This window comes from Cimex lectularius, unplaced genomic scaffold (assembly GCF_000648675.2).
Source record: "Cimex lectularius strain Harlan isolate CLEC.00 unplaced genomic scaffold, Clec_2.1 scaffold165, whole genome shotgun sequence".
Classification (NCBI taxonomy): domain Eukaryota; kingdom Metazoa; phylum Arthropoda; class Insecta; order Hemiptera; family Cimicidae; genus Cimex; species Cimex lectularius.
Window position 1 is genome coordinate 349,131 of NW_019392863.1, and position 21,032 is coordinate 370,162.

At 33.4% G+C, this 21,032-nt stretch overlaps 1 protein-coding gene across 4 annotated transcripts in view; it reads left to right on the top strand.

The window, feature by feature from the left end:
- The window catches only part of LOC106670312 (atrial natriuretic peptide receptor 1), a 501,739-nt gene that overhangs the window by 245,553 nt on the left and 235,154 nt on the right, over positions 1–21,032 (top strand). For all 4 annotated transcript variants that reach the window (XM_024228825.1, XM_014400509.2, XM_024228826.1 and 1 more), the window contains 3 exons: positions 10,069–10,189; positions 11,763–11,840; positions 17,799–17,876. In XM_024228825.1, coding sequence (XP_024084593.1) covers positions 10,069–10,189; positions 11,763–11,840; positions 17,799–17,876 — 277 coding nt within the window. The remainder of the gene's footprint in view (positions 1–10,068; positions 10,190–11,762; positions 11,841–17,798; positions 17,877–21,032) is intronic.

Here is a 21,032-nt window from a genome sequence, read left to right on the forward strand (position 1 = left end):
TAGCGTTCATTTCCAGGCATAATGTCTTTATCGTAACTGCACATATGTCCTTCATAATATAACTTTAAGAAAAACGAAATCCTTGTCTAGCGTTGTGTGTTTTGAGCGACCTAATGCGCTTAGGCTATCCTCGTAGTGAAGTTTCGACGGCTGTGAACTCGACGATTCCGTTATTTTCTTTCTTAACTGATTTTTTTAAAATGTTTCTATTTTAGATCACGATAACATATTTTTGTCAGAGAGAGATCTTACGGTTCAAATATTTGGATAGATTTCATTCAATAATAAAATTATGGAAGAATGAAAGATGATAAATAAAATGAACAAAATTGAAATTAATTTTGCGTTTAAAAGGGCTTTTTTTGTTTGTCGATTAACCAAATAAACTCACGGTTGAAGAGATTTATAAATGGGAAACGTTTGGAAGTCTTAAGTCTGAGGTTATTCAAGAATTCAGGGCTCTTTCCCTCAAACCAGTTGACACCTGAAATATGCTTGAATTCCATTTATATTCCGTCATCTATTCGAGTTAAATAATTTTTCAATTCATTTCGACTCAAAAGGTATATTTTACAAACTTTATCGGTTTTGTTTGTTAATAATAAATTCCAAATTTCTATAGCGTTTTGTTATATGCAAAATTGTATGAATAGTTGTATTATTGTCTTCTTTTTGTCTTTTGTTTTTTAACCGAGGATTTCGAGGCCGGAACCTCTACTTTCTCCCAGGACGGTACTTAGAAAGGGAACTTAGCAATGGAAAAAGGGGTGGCTCTTGGAAATAAATGTACTGTCCATTTATACTGGACCGGAAGCCGTTGGGTGAGCCTTAATTTTATTTTCGAATCGGACCTGTTTTTCATCCGGACAAGTGACAGGATCGATCCGATAAATTTATTGTCTTTAAAGAAAATCCTTCTTGAAGTAAGATTTTTGTCGCGCTTTTTAGTAGTCTTTTTCAATGGTGGGCGTAAAAGTAAAAACATGGTAGGGGTTCGACTTTACCAAAAATTAAAAACTAACTATTAAAACTAATAACAACACTATTCTCCTATATAATTATAATTATAAAAATCGTTTGAACTCAACGTTTCCTTGCGATTCTTAAGGAAATTTGCTTTTTATGCAAGTAACTAATTCTATTCTGTTCCTTACATATTTCTAGTTTCTTAATTTACAAAAATTTTTAGATTTATGAATATAAACAATTAAAAATATTTAAAAAAATTAAAAAAGAAGAAAATAAGTATTTCTGTACAGGATGGCTAAACTATTTTCGTACTTTTAAAAATTGCATAAATTAAACATCAAAAAGTTTAAAAAAATATATATTTTTTTTAATGGGTACCTACATTTTCATTTGCAGATTCAACACGTATATACGATTTTATTAAAAAATGACAAAAACCATTTGAAAGTCGGTTCAGAAAAACGTGGTATATATAAAATATCGTTATATATAATATATTATATATATATATAAAACAATACCACGCTAAAGCATGCACTAAAATTGGAAAAACTGGGCATGGATTTTATTTATTCTTATTAATTATTTATTAGTTATCTAAACTAGTTAGACTGGTTAAGTTAGGTAGGGTTAGGATTAAAGGCTTCTTTAGCGTTATGGTATTTATCCATGAATCGATCCGAAAAAATATGCCAGTGCGAAGGGTTTGTTTATCTTTTGGTATTTGGGTTAATACTTAAAAATTCGCACAGTGCATAAAAGATTCTAAAACGTTTGTTTATTTCAAAATATTTTCTATTCGATTTGAATGAATGGCGACTTTTTTTAAGTATTTAAGTATTTTTTTAAAATGTATATCTGAATAATTTAAGTAATAAATAAGGACTCTGTTTCAAACTAGCTTACGGTGGCTTCTGTCAGTTACTTTAGGCTATTTGGGAATCTCATTCCGTCCATATCACAAACATCTGGCGCCCGTTTGAAATCGTGTCTGGTAATTCGAGGCGGAGAGTGAGTTCTCGAGAAAAAGGCACATACACTTTTCTAAGAAAATTGATCTGGATGAAAGGCCGGTGAACCCTTTTTAGTTTTCCTCCTCGGTGAACCCCCAGGAACGAAGCTGTCATAACGTGATGAGGGATCAAATAAAAGGTGATAACTTGGATTATTGGGTTTAAATTCGTTTTCGGCGCACACCGACGAATGTCAGCACCTGTCGCTCAGAATACCAATGGCCTGCAATCGATTCGTCCGGCCGGGCATTATTTTTTATTCTACGTGAGCCTTGTATTTCCAGGATAAATCCACATTGGAAAAATGAGTATAGAAGGCAGTTAAAAAAATAGTCGTTGAAAAACAATAACGAGGAAAATATATGGATATGTATATCGATTGGTTAACATAAGCCTTGATAAGACGAATATACTTTTAAACGAATAACAAGATTATAAAGAAAAGATCATTACCATTATTTATGATATTGGCGACGGGGTATAAGAAGGATTAGGCAAAATCCATCCTCTCAAACTAAAACCGTGCTTTATTCCAGGTGATCATAACTTTTAAAATTTCTTATACTACTTGAAATTGTGCACACACGTCACCAGTCATGCCATATCAAATAAATATAGGGATAAGAAAATGGGGCACAAGGCCTTCTGTACCTTGACCTGAGTAGATCTATTTCGCTTCTCTAATTTTTGCTTCAGATTTATAATCAACTTCCATACCCTTGCTAACGGCTTTTTAGTATAGTATCTTGCTTGCGGCTTTTCCTGTCCTAGTTGCAAGAATCTGTACCTACATAGGCCTTCAGAAAAACCTAAAATGGGTTCTGTGGTCTTTTCTTCTTCCTGGCAGTACCAGGAAAGTGTTTCTTCTGCCTGTACTCGTATCCGGTGCATGTTCCTTGTCAGGCGGTAGTTCTTTGCCAGGAGTTCAAGTTTCAACCAGAATCCTGGTTTTGTTGCGAGTACCTCCAGTAATTTCTTTGTAAGTCTTATGGATGGACCTTCTATGAATATATTCACGTGCCTCCTGGTTTTGGACTTATTAACGAACAATTTTTGGATGTCTCCTTTTTTGTGGGAAGATGCTAGGCCGCAGTAAGGACCAGAGCCTAGAGAATTCATAGTGGCTCCTTTTTTAGCCAACATGTCCACTTTGTCATTGCTTCTGTGTCCCGAATGCCCAGACACTATGCTACGGTCAGGTCATTCGTGTAACTGCCTTTTCATACTCTTTTTGGCTGTACCTCGGTTGAGGCTAAAGCATTAAGTGCCGCCCGACTGGTAGAGAAAATGTCTACCTTCCTGAAATGTGTTTCCATATAGAATAAGATACAAGTTATTTGATTATTCTAAGTTTAATTATCTGTGTGTCGTAAGAGTTGCATCTGAATTGCCGTCTGAATTACACTACACGTAAGAAGAAAATATAAATCGACTACATTTTGGATTGATATTTTAAATTCGACTAAGAATAATCTCACTTAGTGAATCATCTTTGAATTTTAATTCTTAATTTAATCACCTGTTTTCCTTTCAAACGCGGTTCAACAATTGAAAGGAAGGGCAACGACGGTTGGCGGACAAACCGAATAATTTCATTTGCCGCTGGGCTGGATAAATCTCAAAACCAAACCGCTGTTTTCTCTTTTACACTCCCTAACCAGGAAAGAGGGAAAACAGTAAAAGCAGGACCAGATTTACAGCCGGTCGAATAATAGCTGAAACTTTATTGCTCTTGTAACTCTAGTAGCTGTTTTCGAAGGGGGATTGTTTTTTCAAAACCTCATCAACTCAAACCGTTTCTTTGATACAAAAACTTTTCAAAAACAATGATTAACATAAACAAATTAAAATGTAAACTTGTAGGCGTATTTTAAAATACTTTTTACGCCTTGTTACTAACAATACGGTCTTACGTACAAATGCTCTACTAATAGTAATTCCGACAAAGACATTGATTGTCACTTTATTTTCCAAAGATTGCTTCATTTTTCAATTGTTGATATATGGTTTTGTACCATAAGTGAAGCTTGTGTAGAAGAGGGATGACTTGTTAATATGGCGGTGTCATCTGCGTATGTGGCTGTAAGTGCATTCTCAATTCTGAGCATATCAGAATTAAAAATTATGTACATTGGAGCAAGTATTGAACCTTGTAGCACACCTGCAAGCACTTCTTCGGTCTCAGAAGTCTCCGTACCGTTTACTACGAAAAATTTCTCCTCCAGATATGATTGTATAATCAGATAATAGGCCTGGGGTAAAAATGATTTTAATTTGTATAATAATCCCTCATGCCATCATCATCGAAGACTTAAGAAACTTCTTGAAACTCTCCAGTCGCGTACAGCTTCTGCTCGATACATGAAATCTGTAACTCTGTACAGTTGACGAGTAGTGGAATGATAGTTTCGAAAGCCAAATTGATGGTTTTGTAAGATGCTTTTTGAAGTAAATATCTTACATTTACTTATATTTAATACAATTTTTGGAGCGTGTTGAAGTAAATGCCATTGAATGAATACTCGATATTTCTCAAGACTGTAGGGGACGAAGCCCTTTCTTTCACGTAATAATAAATCACATTCACACATCTGTCAAAAGACATGCGGCGGAAAAGCTTCTTCCATCTCGGGAGTCTCCGATCCCTTAATATAAGTTAAAAATTAAATTTAAATATTGTGTTAAAACATATTTTGCTTTTTTGATATCGCTGCTCTTTTGTAACTTGTGCTCTTTTTTTAAACCAGAGGCTAAGTGGTGATAGGTTTATTGAATGAAATAATTCCAAACGAAATTAACGGCATAAATTTTAATTTTTATTCTTACAATTGCAAAACGAATTGTAACCAATTCTCACAAAATTTCAGATTTTCAGCTGTGTTCATAAAAACTTTGGTAATATTGTCTTATTTTTTCTTTATTTAGGCCGATTACGTTCTATTTTGAAAGGGTTTATTTTTATTTTTATTATACACTGAAAATTCTAGTGGTTTTTATTTCTCTTTACTTTGCCATTATCATTTGTTTTTCACAAGATTATTCGTTGGCACCGAATTGTTCTCTCACATTTTAAAAATTGAACGAATTGGTAAAATTTATGTATTCAAATTTAAAACGTTAAGGGGTGTTTCCCAAGATGTATCCCAGGCCTTTTGGATGTTCCCTTTGTTCCATTTACACCCACGATATCCCTATCACTTCGATTTTATCTACCTCACATGATGATCCAGCTATCATTTGATATATTCTGATCCTGATGTGTACCGTTGAAACATTATTACAAGATTTGTAAAACAATTAGAAGAAAAATAAAGGTACCAAAAGTAATTTTTTAATTTGTTGTTTAACTACTCACGTTATCTACTTTTCTTTCATTAAAACAAGTTTATCACAATGTTAGCTAACATTTTAAGAATGTTTGGTTGGCAGGAATTTTATATTGAGATCGAAATCATTAGTTCAGGCCGGTGCTAGTCAGTGCGGCATGCCCCGCTTCATTTTACAATATCTCTGTCGACTCCATCAAACATGTCTACTTTTTCTGATGATCCTACTATCCTATCCTTATTGTGATCCTGTCTTCAACCACATAAACTATTATACATAAGCTACATAAAACGGGGAAAGGTACAAATTTTAAAAAATGTAAATGTTTAACTTGTCATCTTTATATAAAAATCAATCTACAACGACATATGTACGTTGCCTTGGAAGATTTTTGGACTGGAGACCTGACACTCCGTCACTATATTGATAAAGCCAGGAACTAAACCGTCGATTTTTTTTCATATTTACCAAATGTACACTAGGGTTATTTTCATTCTTCTGATCAGTTCTTTCATATTTTATAAATGTTTATATTTCGCAAAAGTTACGATCTCAGATTTAAAACATTAGTTCACTAAAGCACGTGTCTCAGTTACTCTCATCTCCACCATACACACTCGTAAAAATACATTTACTTTTTTGATGACCCAGCTATCATTTACTTTATTCTGAACGTGCCATCTACTACAGAAACCTTGCTAGATCAGAGGGGGGAAAAAACTGGAAATAAAAATCAAAGAAACTAAAATTAAATTTTTGAATTATTTATACTTTTTATCTAATGTCTTAGTTGAGATGAAAAAGCTAGTGAGCGGGATTCGAACCCACGACCTTCGGTTAGTGAATCTAAGTCACGATAGCTCAAGTTTCTTTATAAGACGTAGATAAAAAGGATAATTAATAGAAAATAATTAATATGGTAAATTATGACTACTAAATACATATATGGAGTAATACAGTAAATTTTTGACTTGTTTATTTGACCGAATCACGATACTTTCTTACGCCGAGTATTTGCCGGCTTCGCTCCGTGGAGACGGGCGGGGTTACTTAATGAATTATAAACTTAATATTAAATTTAAAAAACAAAAATGGGCGCCACGCTGTTTATATACACGGAAACAGCGAACCGTAAAGAAAAAAAAAGAAAATAAAACAAAGAAAATTCAATAACAGTAAAATTAACTTAAAAAAAAGAACACAATATTTACATAAGGAGAAAAAAAAAAAAAAAAAACATTTATTCCATGGAAACTAAAATATTAAACATAGATTAATCTTAATTCTCTACGGGTAACATTTTAACAAACTTACACACTAAATGAACCTAAATTATCATAAAATCTAAATAAACATTCCTTAAAAACTAAACTTTCCTGGGAACCAGTGTCCAGATATTTTCCAGGATTTTTTCTTCTTTTCCAGGCGATTGAAAATCCCCTCTTCTAGGAATGTGGAGCACCTTCTCTGAAGATGAGTGGGTCCGCGATCGCTTTCATTGATCAAGGAATTGATGATTTTCTTTGCTCCGGCCGTAAGGATATCCGTCTCGACGCACACTCTCCTCTCTTTTTTTTACTCCTCTCCTCTCTCATAAGCCTATCCTAGGCCGTCTTAATTTTGATTAACCCACCGCCAATTTTAGTTTAGGCGGCATTACAATTCAGGAGGCATCCCTGGCCAAACAACAACAATACACTCATACTATGTTAAGCATCCTTTCACCGACGATACTGTACGTTGCTTGGGGTATTTATGGAAAGAAGAAAAGTTTGAAACTAAAACGAAGATTCCATCTACTCTGCAATCCACTTTTCTCCTGAATGCCGATCTAGACTCTCTTTGGCTAACAAACAACTTTATAAAGTGCAGTACATAAACATTCGGACTTTAAATTTGAGATTCAAGTAAAAACTTTTAACTTATTGTCAGACAGTATAAAACTTGTGAAAAATATGTAGATACAATCCTGATATGTAGATACAATCCAGATCATTTACGCTGACCTAACATTTCTTTTTTCTACGGCCTTGCAAGTACCTTAATCCTAAAATTCGACTCCACACTTTTACCCAATGAAATTCCTTTCGAATTCAACTAGCATCACCCAACACTTTCCCACATTCTTACCCAAATCCCATCAGTACATAAGCGGCGACGCGATGTCCCTGTGCAATGCGAATTCTTCCTCGTGTAGCTGGGAATAGAAAAGAAAATGGCTACCTATTCAGAGAGCCAAGCTGCCGTTTTTTGGATCGAATCTCGTGGTGTTACCACCATCAACAACGAGTTGGACGATAAGCCCCTATGTCTGACATTAATTAATTACTTTACTGATATAACATAAAATATGATAGTGTAGTTACAGTCCGAAACAATAAACATTGTCTCCGGTTGTTTTATCGAACTTTTTCTTTTTACATTTGGGAAAAAATCCACGTTCTGAACACTGCGTATATTAATATTCAAACCATTGAGAGAACGGCCGAGCGGCAAACATCTGGACGATAGTAGTGTTATAATTCACTGTAAATTATTTTCAGATCGGGCCTCGTGTTTTTCCCGCGGGGAAATTCCGGAATGTTTTTAAAAAACAATATAATAATCCAGGCCCTCGGGAAATTATGGCGACTTCGCGACGAAATAAAAAAGAGCCGAGGGTAGGCATGGGAAGACTGGAAAATATTATTTCCTCCTGATTCGTCTCCGATTGGTGCGAAATAAGGTGACATTCAATCGAAGCCTTTTAAGAATAAGAAAAGAAACATTTATGCCGAACATTGCGTCTTATTGTGATAAAATTAATTTTTTTGTTATTTCTTTTTCATTCACTTTCCTGGTTGACACGAAATAATTTGCACGTTTTTGGATCAAGTAAACAAAGTTAGTTATTGCAATATTTTATCCCCAAATGTAAAATTGTATTTTTTAAACTAGTAAACAAAGGTAGCTTAAGACCACTGTTATCAAATACATGTCTTACAAGAGGAGGCGTGAGTACGTCGGATCACCGGTTTTAAGCAATTTTTTTATAATACTAGTTCGAGAAACTAAGATTAATATAATCTCACAGTGACGTACCGTTAAGGTGGATTAGTTTGGAAACGGTTAGTGTTAGATTTAGTGTCAGGTTAGGTAAAGTTAAGTAAAGCTAGTTTTATTGTTAGGTTAGATTTGAGTTTGAGGTAGGGACGAGTGAGAGACTGGTTAGATTTGATAGGTAAGAGTTAGAATTACTGTTAGGCTAATTTAGAGTTAAGACTAGGGGCGGGCTAGAGTAGATTAGGTAAAGATAATTATGGGTAGGTTTGTTTATAGTTAGCTATGAGTTAAGGTAGGGTAGGCTAAGTAAAGCTAGATTTATAATTAGGTTACGTTAGGGTTGCGGCTAAGTACGGGTTAAGTTAGGTTACTTAAAAAAATAGTATTATTAAGTTATTTAAAGCTAGGCTTAATGATAGGTTAGTTTAGGATTAGTGTTAGAAATGTGTTAGTATAGATTAGGTCGTTAGGGTTACTGTTAGGGGCGGGTCTGAATACATATACATGAATCGTTTCATTAGCGTTTAGTATTTGTTCCGGGGTATAATGTAATTTGGCACCCTGGGTACTAATCAAAATTTAGTTTTTTAAACTTCCCATTTAAATCATTCGTTTCGAGACGATTAAGGTTGGGGTTAGGGAATGAGGTTAGAGGTAGGAAATTGGCATCATAAATTTTTAGGTGGAACAACCGGATAGAGAAGGAAGTAAGTAACGAAAATTCGTATTTGAGGGTGTTAAAGAGTCCCTAAAACGAAATCGAATTTTTTTCACAACTTTTTTGGCCTACTTTACTCAAAAAGGCTTTCGGTTTTTGCAATTTTTTATTTATCAATCCTCATCTATTACAATCCTGCACATTGTTTTCTTATTCTACGTAAATACATAAATCTACTAGGCTAATTTAGAGTTAAGACTAAGGGCGGGCTAGAATAGATTAGGTAAAGCTATTTATGGTTAGGTTAGTTACTTAAGCTATGAGTTAAGTACTAGGTAGGTTAGGCTGTGTAAAGCTAGATTTATAATTTATAATTAGTTAGGTTAGGGTTGCGGCTAACGGGTTGGATGGCCAATGGATATGTACGTAAACAAAAAAGGCAGAAAAACATTTTTAAAAACTTAAATTAGCTACAAAAATATTTTTCACGGCTCTTGGCCCATTAGCATTATGGCTAATATTTTTCGACCTGATATCAGTAAAAACCTGATAAAAATCCACGTCAGTAGCCTCCCCTTGCAATTTGAACACTAAAACCCTATCTAACTCTACAACTTTTATATTTGAATGTAATTGTAAACCTTTATACATTGGTTTTTAATTCTGTAACGCTCCAAATAGACTTTTTTTTTGTACTTTTTTAAACGCAAGTAGAATGATAACTATTTTCAGAGGATCTTTCTCTTTATCCAACCTCTTAAACAAACCAGTGTTACCTACAAACACTAACAAAACTAAAAAGCATACTTTTAATCGTGGAAGTTACACAAAAATAGACGATGAATTGAAAGTAAATAGCTTTTGTTTGTGGATGTTAAATTGCAAGGAGGTGAGAATTGGTAAACAACCTAATGGCTTGCCCACCTGTTTGTTTTCCTTGTAATTGGTAACTAAGGGACGTCGGCTTACCGTTGCCTGACACGTTTTCCCTTTATAACCCCGTTTTTCTTAAGAGCTTTTCCTATTTTGTCACATGCCAATATAACCTTTTTATTGCAGGCATTACAAGCTTGAGGCGGAAATTGCATCAATGACCTGGCGGGTGTACGCTCACGAGATAACGCATTTCGGAAAGTTCAAAGGAAGCATGCATTCCCTCGTAAGAAAGGGCAGTCAGCAAGTAAGTACGATAAAGTAACTGTAACTTAATTATTGATTTTTTTTTGTCAGATATGTATTAGCAAATTTGGCTTCCACGCTTATCACTATACTAATTGTCTTCCTGTCTTTACCACTTCTATTATTCAGGGTGTTCCTGTTCTATTTGCAACGACTTCGAATGTATAGTCTTCACACCAATCTTTAGTCCCTAACGTAACCTTAATTGAGAAAAATCAAATATATATAATCAGGGCTATCACATTTTTGGATTCAGTATTATATTTCTTTTATACTATTTGCCTCAGATAATTTTCAATTAGAATGCTCAAATTGAAAAATACCACAAAGTTTGGTTTGTAAGAAATAATGTATAATTAGAAATGCTCTTATGTTAATCCTGGAGATTGTCAAGCTTCACTAAAATTTAATTATTTATTAAGCTTTCAAACGGTATAAGAATATCCATAACCCCTCCTGATTGTAGAAGACTAGTTGCGAATCAATTATTGAAAACCAGACATGAGATGAAAAGTCACGACTCAGGTGTTGATGTCAAATCGACTTTTTTCAAGTTTTATAATTCGATCCAGAATAAATTTGCGAAAGATTTCCAAGCATTAAACATTAACAATTGTTTTCAAAATGATGACCACGATGTCTGCCACACATTCGTGCTCTTGTTCTCATGGCTCCTCCAGTTAACCGGATAAATTGGTCATAAATTTATTAGATCCTTCGAGGATTTTAACCCTCCAACCAACATCTTGAACACTATTCACTATTGAACTATACGCCCAACAAGTGCATGCCAGGTTGGACCAGCAGTACCCACGTGGATTGGTAGAGGATGAAACATCCCGTGGCCATATCGTTCCCCCGATTCTACTGTCATGACGTACTACGTTTGGTGATTCCTTAAAGAAAAAGTGTACAATTCAATAAAAAATCAAGTGGGTTTTGAATCCAGAACTGTGGAAGTTGGCTGATAGATATTTATGATTTTCTCAAGTAAGGTAACGTTTCCATGAAAAATTAACAAAAAAATTTGTGGGACCTTGGACGTATGGAATAAGCGGGGGGAAGTGTACTATCACTCAAAAAAAATTTTAGCACTTTTTGTGGGATACCCTGAACATAGGCTATACAATAATAATAATAATAATAATTGTTATTGCATGCAGGTTGATGGAGGAATATTAGAAATAAATATAATATAAAAATATAATTATTAAAATTATAATAAAAAGAATAAATAGAATGAATGCAATATATATAAATATATAATATATATATAGGTGTGAATGTATTTATTTGTGTGAATTAAATGTGTGTTGTTATATTTCGCATGCGTTCGGGGCTCAAATGACCAAGCTGTCAGATGCGCCTTAAAAAAAATTAAAAAAGTGTTTTTTTTAATATATATGTTACATTTAACTCTCGTTATTTCTGTAAACATTTTATATAAACCAATACATGATGAGTTGTCTTTGTACTGTATGTTATTTTTCAATACCATCCATATATCATAAACTAGCCAAACGAAAAATGGGAAAAGGGTTAAGTGTTAACATTTATTGTCTTATGTTTTACAGACGGTGTTTTCAGAAGACTGTGTCAGCCTGTTTGGCGACCTAAGGGGGCAGATGTTCATGCCGACGGCCATTTATAAGGTAAACAAGACAAAAATATAAATATCGTTGCAAGGAGTCGAACGTATCGGGGCTTTGTTTGCCTGGTTTAATTTCCGACTTAATTTGCACAGAAAACCTCCTTTTAAGCGTAGAACTGGTTTGTTTAGCCAAATTGGCTGTTTCAAGATGCAGAAGTGATCGCCGGTGTTTCGATTCTTCTTTAATTGGACCAGTACAATTATCCATTTACTTGTAGCCTAGTTTCAACGCTTCTTATTAGACTAATGGCAATTTGTTGGGGGGTTTCCGTAAGGTATTAATTTTTTCATCATGTTTTATTCAATTTTCTTCCATATTGATTAGAGTAAACGAGAGACAACAGGGGACAATGCTTCGTCGTTGAATTAAATTAATACAGAACAAAAGCTAAAAATAGAGCAAAAAACCCAAATTAATTAAAATTGTTTAAAAGAACGCCAAAAGAACAATAACCAGTGTAGTAAAACCAAAAAGAATACAATAGCTCTTAAAGGGCAAGTATCGCAACCTTCCTTGGACGAACAACTTATAAAACAAGAAAAACGTGACATGCAGGGTAGTTGCACCCTAGTCTTACAGACATATTATTATGAAATGTAATCAATTCGTACGACCAACCATTTTTACGAGAGTTCGGTAGGTTAACCGCAATCCAACAGGTACAATTTCCGTTCAAATTTTGATGCTTAGTCTATTTTAAACGGGAGTTAAAACTTTATACTTTACTTATGTCTTTTGGTTCAGGTTTTTCAACTTGTGTTACTCATCCTAACCTGAATGAACCTGACCAATAGAGCAAACATCTCTACGTACCACTCAGCAATGAGATATTTCATTTCATAAGCTATCTACCACTGAAAAATGAAATTTCGACCTTATTAATGCAACAATCCCAACATTAAGTTAAGATTATTTGGAAATCGTGAAATGCGGTCTGGTGTGACGTAGGTTTTAGAAAACATTTACTTTATCGTGCCAACTTTTCGATCTTTATTGAGATCATCTTGCCGAGTCTCAACACGACACGCAAGAATGGCACACTTACGCAGAAAACGAATGCTTTGATTGAATATAAAAAATATATTTTTTGCATTGTATAAATTCACTTATCCACATCCTAAATGTATTTGTTAAATGTAAACATTGTTTGTAAATCCCAGGCCCTGAAGATGATCTCAATAAAAGATCGAAACGTTGGCACGATAAAGAAAATGTTTTTCTGAAACGTACATCACTCCCGACCGCATCTCACGATATCTGAATAACTATCGATTANTTAATTATTATAATTTATTAGGATTTAACAAAAAAGTGCAATTGGGTCTATTAAAAAAATTGTAAATCTTATAATATTATAGCATACCTCAGGAAGGTTTTTATTAAAAAAAACTGTTGGTATAAAAAGAAGAATAAAATTCCAAGCATTACACCCAGTCGGAAATACTTTGATTGAATATAAAAAATCCCTTGTGCCTTTTTCAGACCTTGGCTTTTCTTCTGCCAAGTCTTTTCATCTCAGTTTCAAAAATATGGATTTTCCCGACACAATACATCTTTCGCTGTTTCCCGTTCTTCCTGGTATATATGTGAATAGGCTTGTTTCTGCGATGGACATTTTTTGAACTTTTGCATGCCTCTGTCCTAGACAATATAGAACCGAGGACTCATTACTACCTTATTGTTGGATCAATCTATGCTTTTGGCTATTTGGTATTCTGCACCTTCAGAGCTGATAGGTGTCCTCATCGAACTCTCCTTTTCCAATATATTAGTCTCCTCGTTGCCCAGGTGCTCAAACAAGGGTAATTTTGGTGTAGTTCCCAATGTCTGACAGGGTCTTGAATCCCAGACATCTACCTAAAAATTCTATAGCTTTCCTGACTTACATTTACAACTTGTCCTCAGAAAAACATACCCCTCATCATCCGTATAATAGCCTAATAAGATAATAACCTCATAAACCTCCATACCATACCATCCTACCAATCTATTGCCTATAATGTGCAACATACTGAAAATTCCTCCTTGAATACATCCTCTATTAAAGTTGGAGCTTTTATCGACGGTAATCACATCAGAATTTTTCGAGGTATCTTCATAAGGTCTTTGTGATAGTAGACTTTTGTGGGTTCATCAAGCTTTCGGCGATTGAACCGTAGGGCTTATTTATTGAAAAATATGTACTTTAACAGAGTTACAGTGAGATATTAAGTTACATTGTTTTCATAATATAATCAAATTATATAATTAAGATTCTTTAGAGTTAGTTTGATTATCGTCAGATTTAATTAAGATAAATTTAAAACTTAAAAACTACGGAAAAATGGAAAAAAGGAGATAATATGTTTTGCCAGCTAATACGACAGTTTTGCACAAATAAGATTCTACCTTGGCTGAAGATTTTCGTAGTCACTATGCGTGCCCTTATCTTCCTGCTCCTTTTTCCTCTTTTTTTCGATATTTACATACATTGAGAATGCCCGAGTATATTAAGATGGACCCTAAACTAGTGCGGAACTTGCATAAACAGCTTTTCTAAAAGTAACCGCTTCTCCAATTTCCTTTCTCAACCAAGGACTTCAAAGGAGTCAAACAGGAAAAAGTGACCACTTTTCAGTGTGTATTTCGCCAAACTAGAAATTTTCTTCTATTTATCACAGTCCATTCTATGCTGGTTCATTCTTATTGGTAATTTTTGTTTAATCTGTTTACCCTACCTGTTACATTGCGTAAAAATTAACTATTGCTCTATGTCTGATAGAGTAATAGTTAATGTCAGGAGGCTGATTAAAAAGGCAGGATAAAGCTTCAAATACTGCTCCTCTGTCAAATATTGAGGTGGAAAGGAATTAACCTAGCTATTTTTAAATCACGTTTATACCGGGAGTGTCTTACTGTTTAAAAATAACCTGAAGAATTGGTATTGCGTACAAGTAGAAATAATCTGGCGCCCTTACGTACGACTCAAAAGAGAAGAACTCTTCTCCTCAGAGTTTAAGGCAGGCGGACAAACGATCTAAACTGATTCTGCAAAACTAAAAAATGACCATTCGTTATGACCAAACGTTACAACCTACTAACAAAATCCTCCAAATCATCTATTTATCCAATTTTACCATTCACAATGACCTTAATTAATATTCAATATGCAGAAAACAGCTGCAAGGAGTTTTATAAACTTCTTTTCAAAATAATTCACCCCGATGAATAAAACGTCACTCGCGACCTCCTAAGTGACAGTGGGTGTAGTTAACGCTAATATTTACGAGGGAGTACTACTGAGAAGTTTCTTTGCAACTAACGACCGACATCGCTGCTGAACAACAAACATCATGACCACGTCACTAGCAACAACAGACGAACCAACGGCAAACCAACACAGACATCGTGACAAGCGAATACCGAAACGCGTTTGGGTATCTTACACAAGCATAAGAGTGTTGACGGGCTCAATAAGTAACCTAGTACCGGCTCATCACACTGTTGAGTAAATCCACTTTTTCCTATTTTTTAATTATACGTATTATCTGATTTAAAGAGCAGCAATTGGAACAGGTGTAAGAAAAGTATGAGTTAGTAGTTTAAAGGAGCGAGGTCAGGACTCGAATGTAGGATGAGCTTGCTTTCTTCCAAATCTTAAAATTTTGTTTCCCGTGTGGCCGAGTGCTGTAAAAAAGTAACAACTATTTCTATTCAGTTGCTGGACTAAAATCCCTTTTCACTTTTCTCAACCCGTTTCTTCGCCGATTCACAGTTTACTGGGAAAATTCAGGCAACAGATAAGAAGCGCTTTTTTAAGGATTTGCCTCAATAGCATCTCGTTCAGGTTCACTTGAAACTCGTTTTGTACTTTGATCCCTTTGCCGAATTTTATCCAAGCTTTTTACTTGTTCAAAACCACCTCTGAATATTTATCGACTGGATCCTGTTTAATTTCAAGGACCAAACGGAAATGTCTGGGATAAAAATGTTTCACAATCAATGTAATTAAAATTTTATACTTTTTATACTCTTTTTGTATGCGTCATTTTTACGAAAACGATGTCGAACATTTCTCATCTGTGTCAACATAATTATTCAATATAAAAGGTAAATACCAATAGCAATGTCATTAAATTGTATTAAAATATTAAACAAAAAGCCAACAAACTTGAAGAAAATGTAGAAACTATTTCTTTTTTACCCAGAAAACTAATTTACCCAGATTATCTTGAAAAAAGTCAATGTAAAAAATTCTTGAACATAATTTGATAAATTTTCTTCTTAAGTTAGAAACCTTGAACAAATTTGTCGTTGTACGTAATCTAGTTTAAGTCCGATTGACTGTAATCGGGTCATTTGCGATAACATTGGTCTATTTTCGTTCTTTTGGCCCGTATTGCTACGTATTTGACTAAAACAATCATGCTGCAGGTGCATCCCCAATCTAAAGAGGGAGAAAGGATTAATGACGTTCTATATATAGCAAGTTATTAATGTTGTGTTTATGTTGTCAGGCAACTATTAATCTCTAACTAGTTATTACTGGAGAGTAAACAAATAAATACCAGTGGCCGATTTTGGTTTTTGAGTGTAATTTCAAGAAGTTTGAACCAACGGTGTGATATAAAAAAGTATATATAATAAATAAAAGGTATACTAGAAATTCGAAGCTAGAATATATTAAAAAACTACATCGTTGATGTTTTTGCAAAAACTTAAAATGTGCAAAAATTTTATTTAAAAAAATTATGTATCCATTTCTATGTATTTTTTAATATACGTTTTTCACTACGATTGTTTGCCTATTGTCGTTCTAAGAGAAGAAGTTATTAGATGATTGGGATTGTAGAAGAGTGAACAAAATGATGGAAAAATGTAACTTTTTCGGAGATGCAAGGTCTGGTCGAGCTCGAATTTTTCTCGTTATTGCCTAATTTACGTTTTAAAAACGTTACACGGAGTAAATAGTAGATAAAATGTGTTTCAGTAGGGAAGGTTGATTTGGGCAAAGAATATATGTATATAAAAGATGAGAGTCTTCGAGTCGCAAGTTTACCAAGGATCTGGAACAGTTGATTCGCAATTAATAAAAAATTGCATATTTGGCATAAAAACTGTCGCTACTTAGAAAAAATCACATAAGCTGATACTTTTTATTACAAAACGGACAATTCATTGACTATTACTAATATCTCTGGTTTAAAGCCTAGAATGGGGAACATGTTTCATTCCACCGGCATTAACTGATATCAGCCATTAGTTAATTACCGGCCATAATCTTAATAATTTAACGGCTCTTGTTCGCTCTCTACGTGAACGTTCCCGGAAATCACTAATTTGCTTTGATCGATTACTCGAATCTTAGTTTTCAATTCGCCAAACCTTGATAAAATAAATACCGAAAAAAGATCAGTATGATTGATATTTCTATTCAATAAAATTTCTCATTTTTCCCTAGTCTCCCATACTCCGTACTGTTTCATAAGGATTTCCCATGTGGTTACTTCAAAATGGAGAACCTATAAATCGTCTTTTTTCTTTAATCTTTAACCTCTGTTTGCCGATATTAAAAGCCAAGCCACAATTGTTTGTATGAGCGTTCTTCCGTCAAAAAACATTCTGTCATACTTAACCAAGCCAACTTCTAAAAATTCTTGTATTTATTATCAATCCCTTTAATAAAATGTAAATTAATTAATTAAAGTTTTAATGAGGTAAAAGTCCTTTCAAGGTTACAATTTCTCTTCAGTTAGTAATTTAGTTTTTAAAGAGTAATTATAACCCTCTCGTCAAAGGTCCTTTGTAGGGTTTTAGGGTGGTTTTTCATCCTTCAATACTGACTGACTTTCATATCACATCAGCTGTATTTGATAGGGGGCGTTATTTAATAAATAGTATAGGTGTTCTGAAAAACGATCAGCAAGTTATACATACATTATAACGTGGCAGTTTTTAATAAATTTAATTTATTTTCAGGGAACCCAAGTAGCAGTGGAAATTATACGCAGATCCAGGATCGAGTTGAAACGCCCTCTCCTTCTGGAGTTGAAGCGGGTAAGTAAAAATGTCTTCGCCGAAGAGAAAACCATTCAATCTTTGCCGTTTTCCAAATAGTATCTGTAGTGTCTTTTCGACGAAGACACCAGGAGTCAATTTATCTCGGTCACTCGCGGATAAATCGGTGTGGAAAATTAATTACCATCCACGAGAGTGAAGCCAATTAGGAAGGAGTAACCCTCTCAGAAATCCATAACGACAATTAATAAACCTCGCCTGGCATCCCGGTGAATAGTCACGATGGCAGAACGTTCAAAATTTGCTATGAGTTTCTGAAGGAGGGGAGGGTGAAAGGGCTAATTTCATAATATACAAGAGGGAGATAGATAATACGTAAACATTATTATTTGTTCCTTGTTATTTGTATTTTTCAATTTCTATTTGAGAAAATTGCTCATCTCATCGATTAGAGCAAATATTCAAAAAGGATTATTAACTTGGCAATTTGGGATTTCGCAAACAAGCTGCAAGAAACTAATTTAATATACTACCTAATTTTAAATCTAGAATGTTGGCTATTTTTGTAACTAAACACAACAGTTTATTTGTAAGCAACATATTTCAGTTGCTTATGCATTTCGGGCCACGTCCCTGGTCCGTCTTCAGAGCTCTTTTTATCAAAAACAGAAAGAAATCTTTTCCATGTACATAACTTGCAACTTGCTAGTTTTGTAAATCGAACTCACTGATTACAAAGGTTACAAAAACAAGGAGGTCTCAATCACTTATCAGTAGATATAAATGTGACGTGAACCATACAAATCTTTGGTGAAAATATAAATTTTAACAACAAAACAACAAATATTTGTTGTATATATCNTATATTTATATATACACACACACAATATAGTTGTTTAACTTTTGTTATAAGTTTCAAATAATTAATAAATATATAATTTAAATCATATTCTACTTAATATCTAGGTTAGTTTTATAAACATTTAAGTTCAAATATCCAGATTTGTATTTATTTAGATCTTTCGACCACTATATATTATTATTACTATTATAGCTCTGAAGAGGGACGAGGGACGTGCTCGAAGAGCATATTCAACTGAAATATATTGCATACAAATAAATTGCATTACAAATAAAAAATAATCAACGTTGTTGATTTTAAATATTTCTACCACCTTATTAAGCTAATTTTTTTTAAATTGTACTACCTAATTTTTCAATGACCAAACTTCTATAAAACATTTTACCTATTATGTTCTTCTTATTGAATATATATATATATATATATATATATATATATCAAAATTTAAAAATTAAAAAGGGTTAATTTGAAATTGAAAAGGAATAATTCGAAGAAAAAACGATTAATTTGACATTAGAACGGTGTGATTTAAGTTAAAAAGGATTGGCTTGATGCAAAAACAGGTCAATATCAATAAAAAGGGTTAATACAACGGGACAAAAGAGACAATAAGGGAAAAAGTTTAATTTTTAATATTAATTGGATATCGTGCCCATACGGTTTTCTATGGGTCAAATTGTTTAATATTAAAAAAATCTCAAATATAGAGAATTTGTAATTAACATGGTTGTATTTAATACCATCTCCTAAATTTTTTTAATGCTTTCAAAAAAAGGTTAATTTGAAATTAGAATGGGTTAATTTAAAGTTAAAGAAAGTTAATTTCCAATTAATTATAGTCCAATATGACGGGGAAAGGGTTAATATGAAATTTGATGAAAGGTTTGTTTGAAATTAAAAGTTATGAGTTATTTCGATGTTAAAACGAGTGAATTCGAGTTTGTTGAGGGTTAATTTCAAACGAAAAGGGGTCAATTTGACGGGGAAAATGTAAAATTTTAAAAAAAGGTTAATTCAAAGTTTAACTAGATTAATTCTCGAGTAAATGGGGTTAAATATTTGGTGTTACTTTGACAGAAAAACTAAGCTCTTCATGTAGTTTAGGTTTCTTTAATTCAAAGTCATGGTTTCCCCCGAAAGAAAAATATTGTAATATAATCTATTTATAACAATTTAATTAATTAACATTCTATTTTATAATAAATTTAAAAAATTGTGTTCCATTCTACTCTGTCATAAAAAATGCAAACAAGCCTTTCAACAAAATAACTCAATTCACAGTCATCGTTAATGACAGTAGAACACTAAATGTTAGCAATTAACAATAAACATTTCAAACCATTTTTCGTGTTTTAGTCTTATATTAGCCAGATAATATAAGCAGCATACGAATGCAGTTTACGAACCTAACCTTGTTCAAAGTCCGTATAAATCTGTCAAAAGATTTAAACGTTATCATTCTACATTGAGCAAATGACTTATCAACAGTCGTTTGCGATTGATATTGGGTTATAATGCGACACAAGTTTACCAAAACCCTTGAGTTCTGTACTGTACTAACTCGAAGTAATCTGTTACAAAATCTAATCATTCATAATTGTTCAACAGATTGTTCCTCTTGCAGATAAACACGACCGCTTTAAAGTTTTATTACTAGTATTGTGCAATGTCCAGATGTAATTTAATTAAATGTGTTTCAATTTTTATCTTATTAAATCAAGAATTTTTACGAAGAATGTGTGGTGATTAGTGACAGTTAGTTAATGATTATTTGAAGATCGTGAGATGCGGTCTGGTGTGACGTAGGTTTTAGAAAAACATTTTCTTTATCAGGCCAACGTTTCCATCTTTATTGAGAACATCTTGCCGAGGGCACTGTCAAATGACTCACAAGAATGACACATCTACACGGAAAACTAACACATTGTGCCCTGAAGATGATCTCGATAAAGATCGAAACGTTGGCACGATAAAAAAAATGTTTTTCTAAAACCTACGTCACAGCAGAATGCATCTCACGATCTTAAAATAATCTTTACCAAGACTATTTGATATCCTTCATTATGCCAATAAGAGGTCAAAATCCAAACTGCTTTAAACAAGCAATATATTAATTATTTATATAAATTTAAAAAATTCCAATTTTTGAAATTATTCTGACAAAATCATGCATGTTCATCCTTGCTTAAAAAAACATGAAAAACATTATACCAAATAGATCATAATAACAAGTAAATCTCTTTCATAATGTTATGGCATACTTTAAGAACTGTAATGGGTTCCCATTATTTCACATTCTGCAAGATATTTTGAAAGATCGTTCTATAAATCAT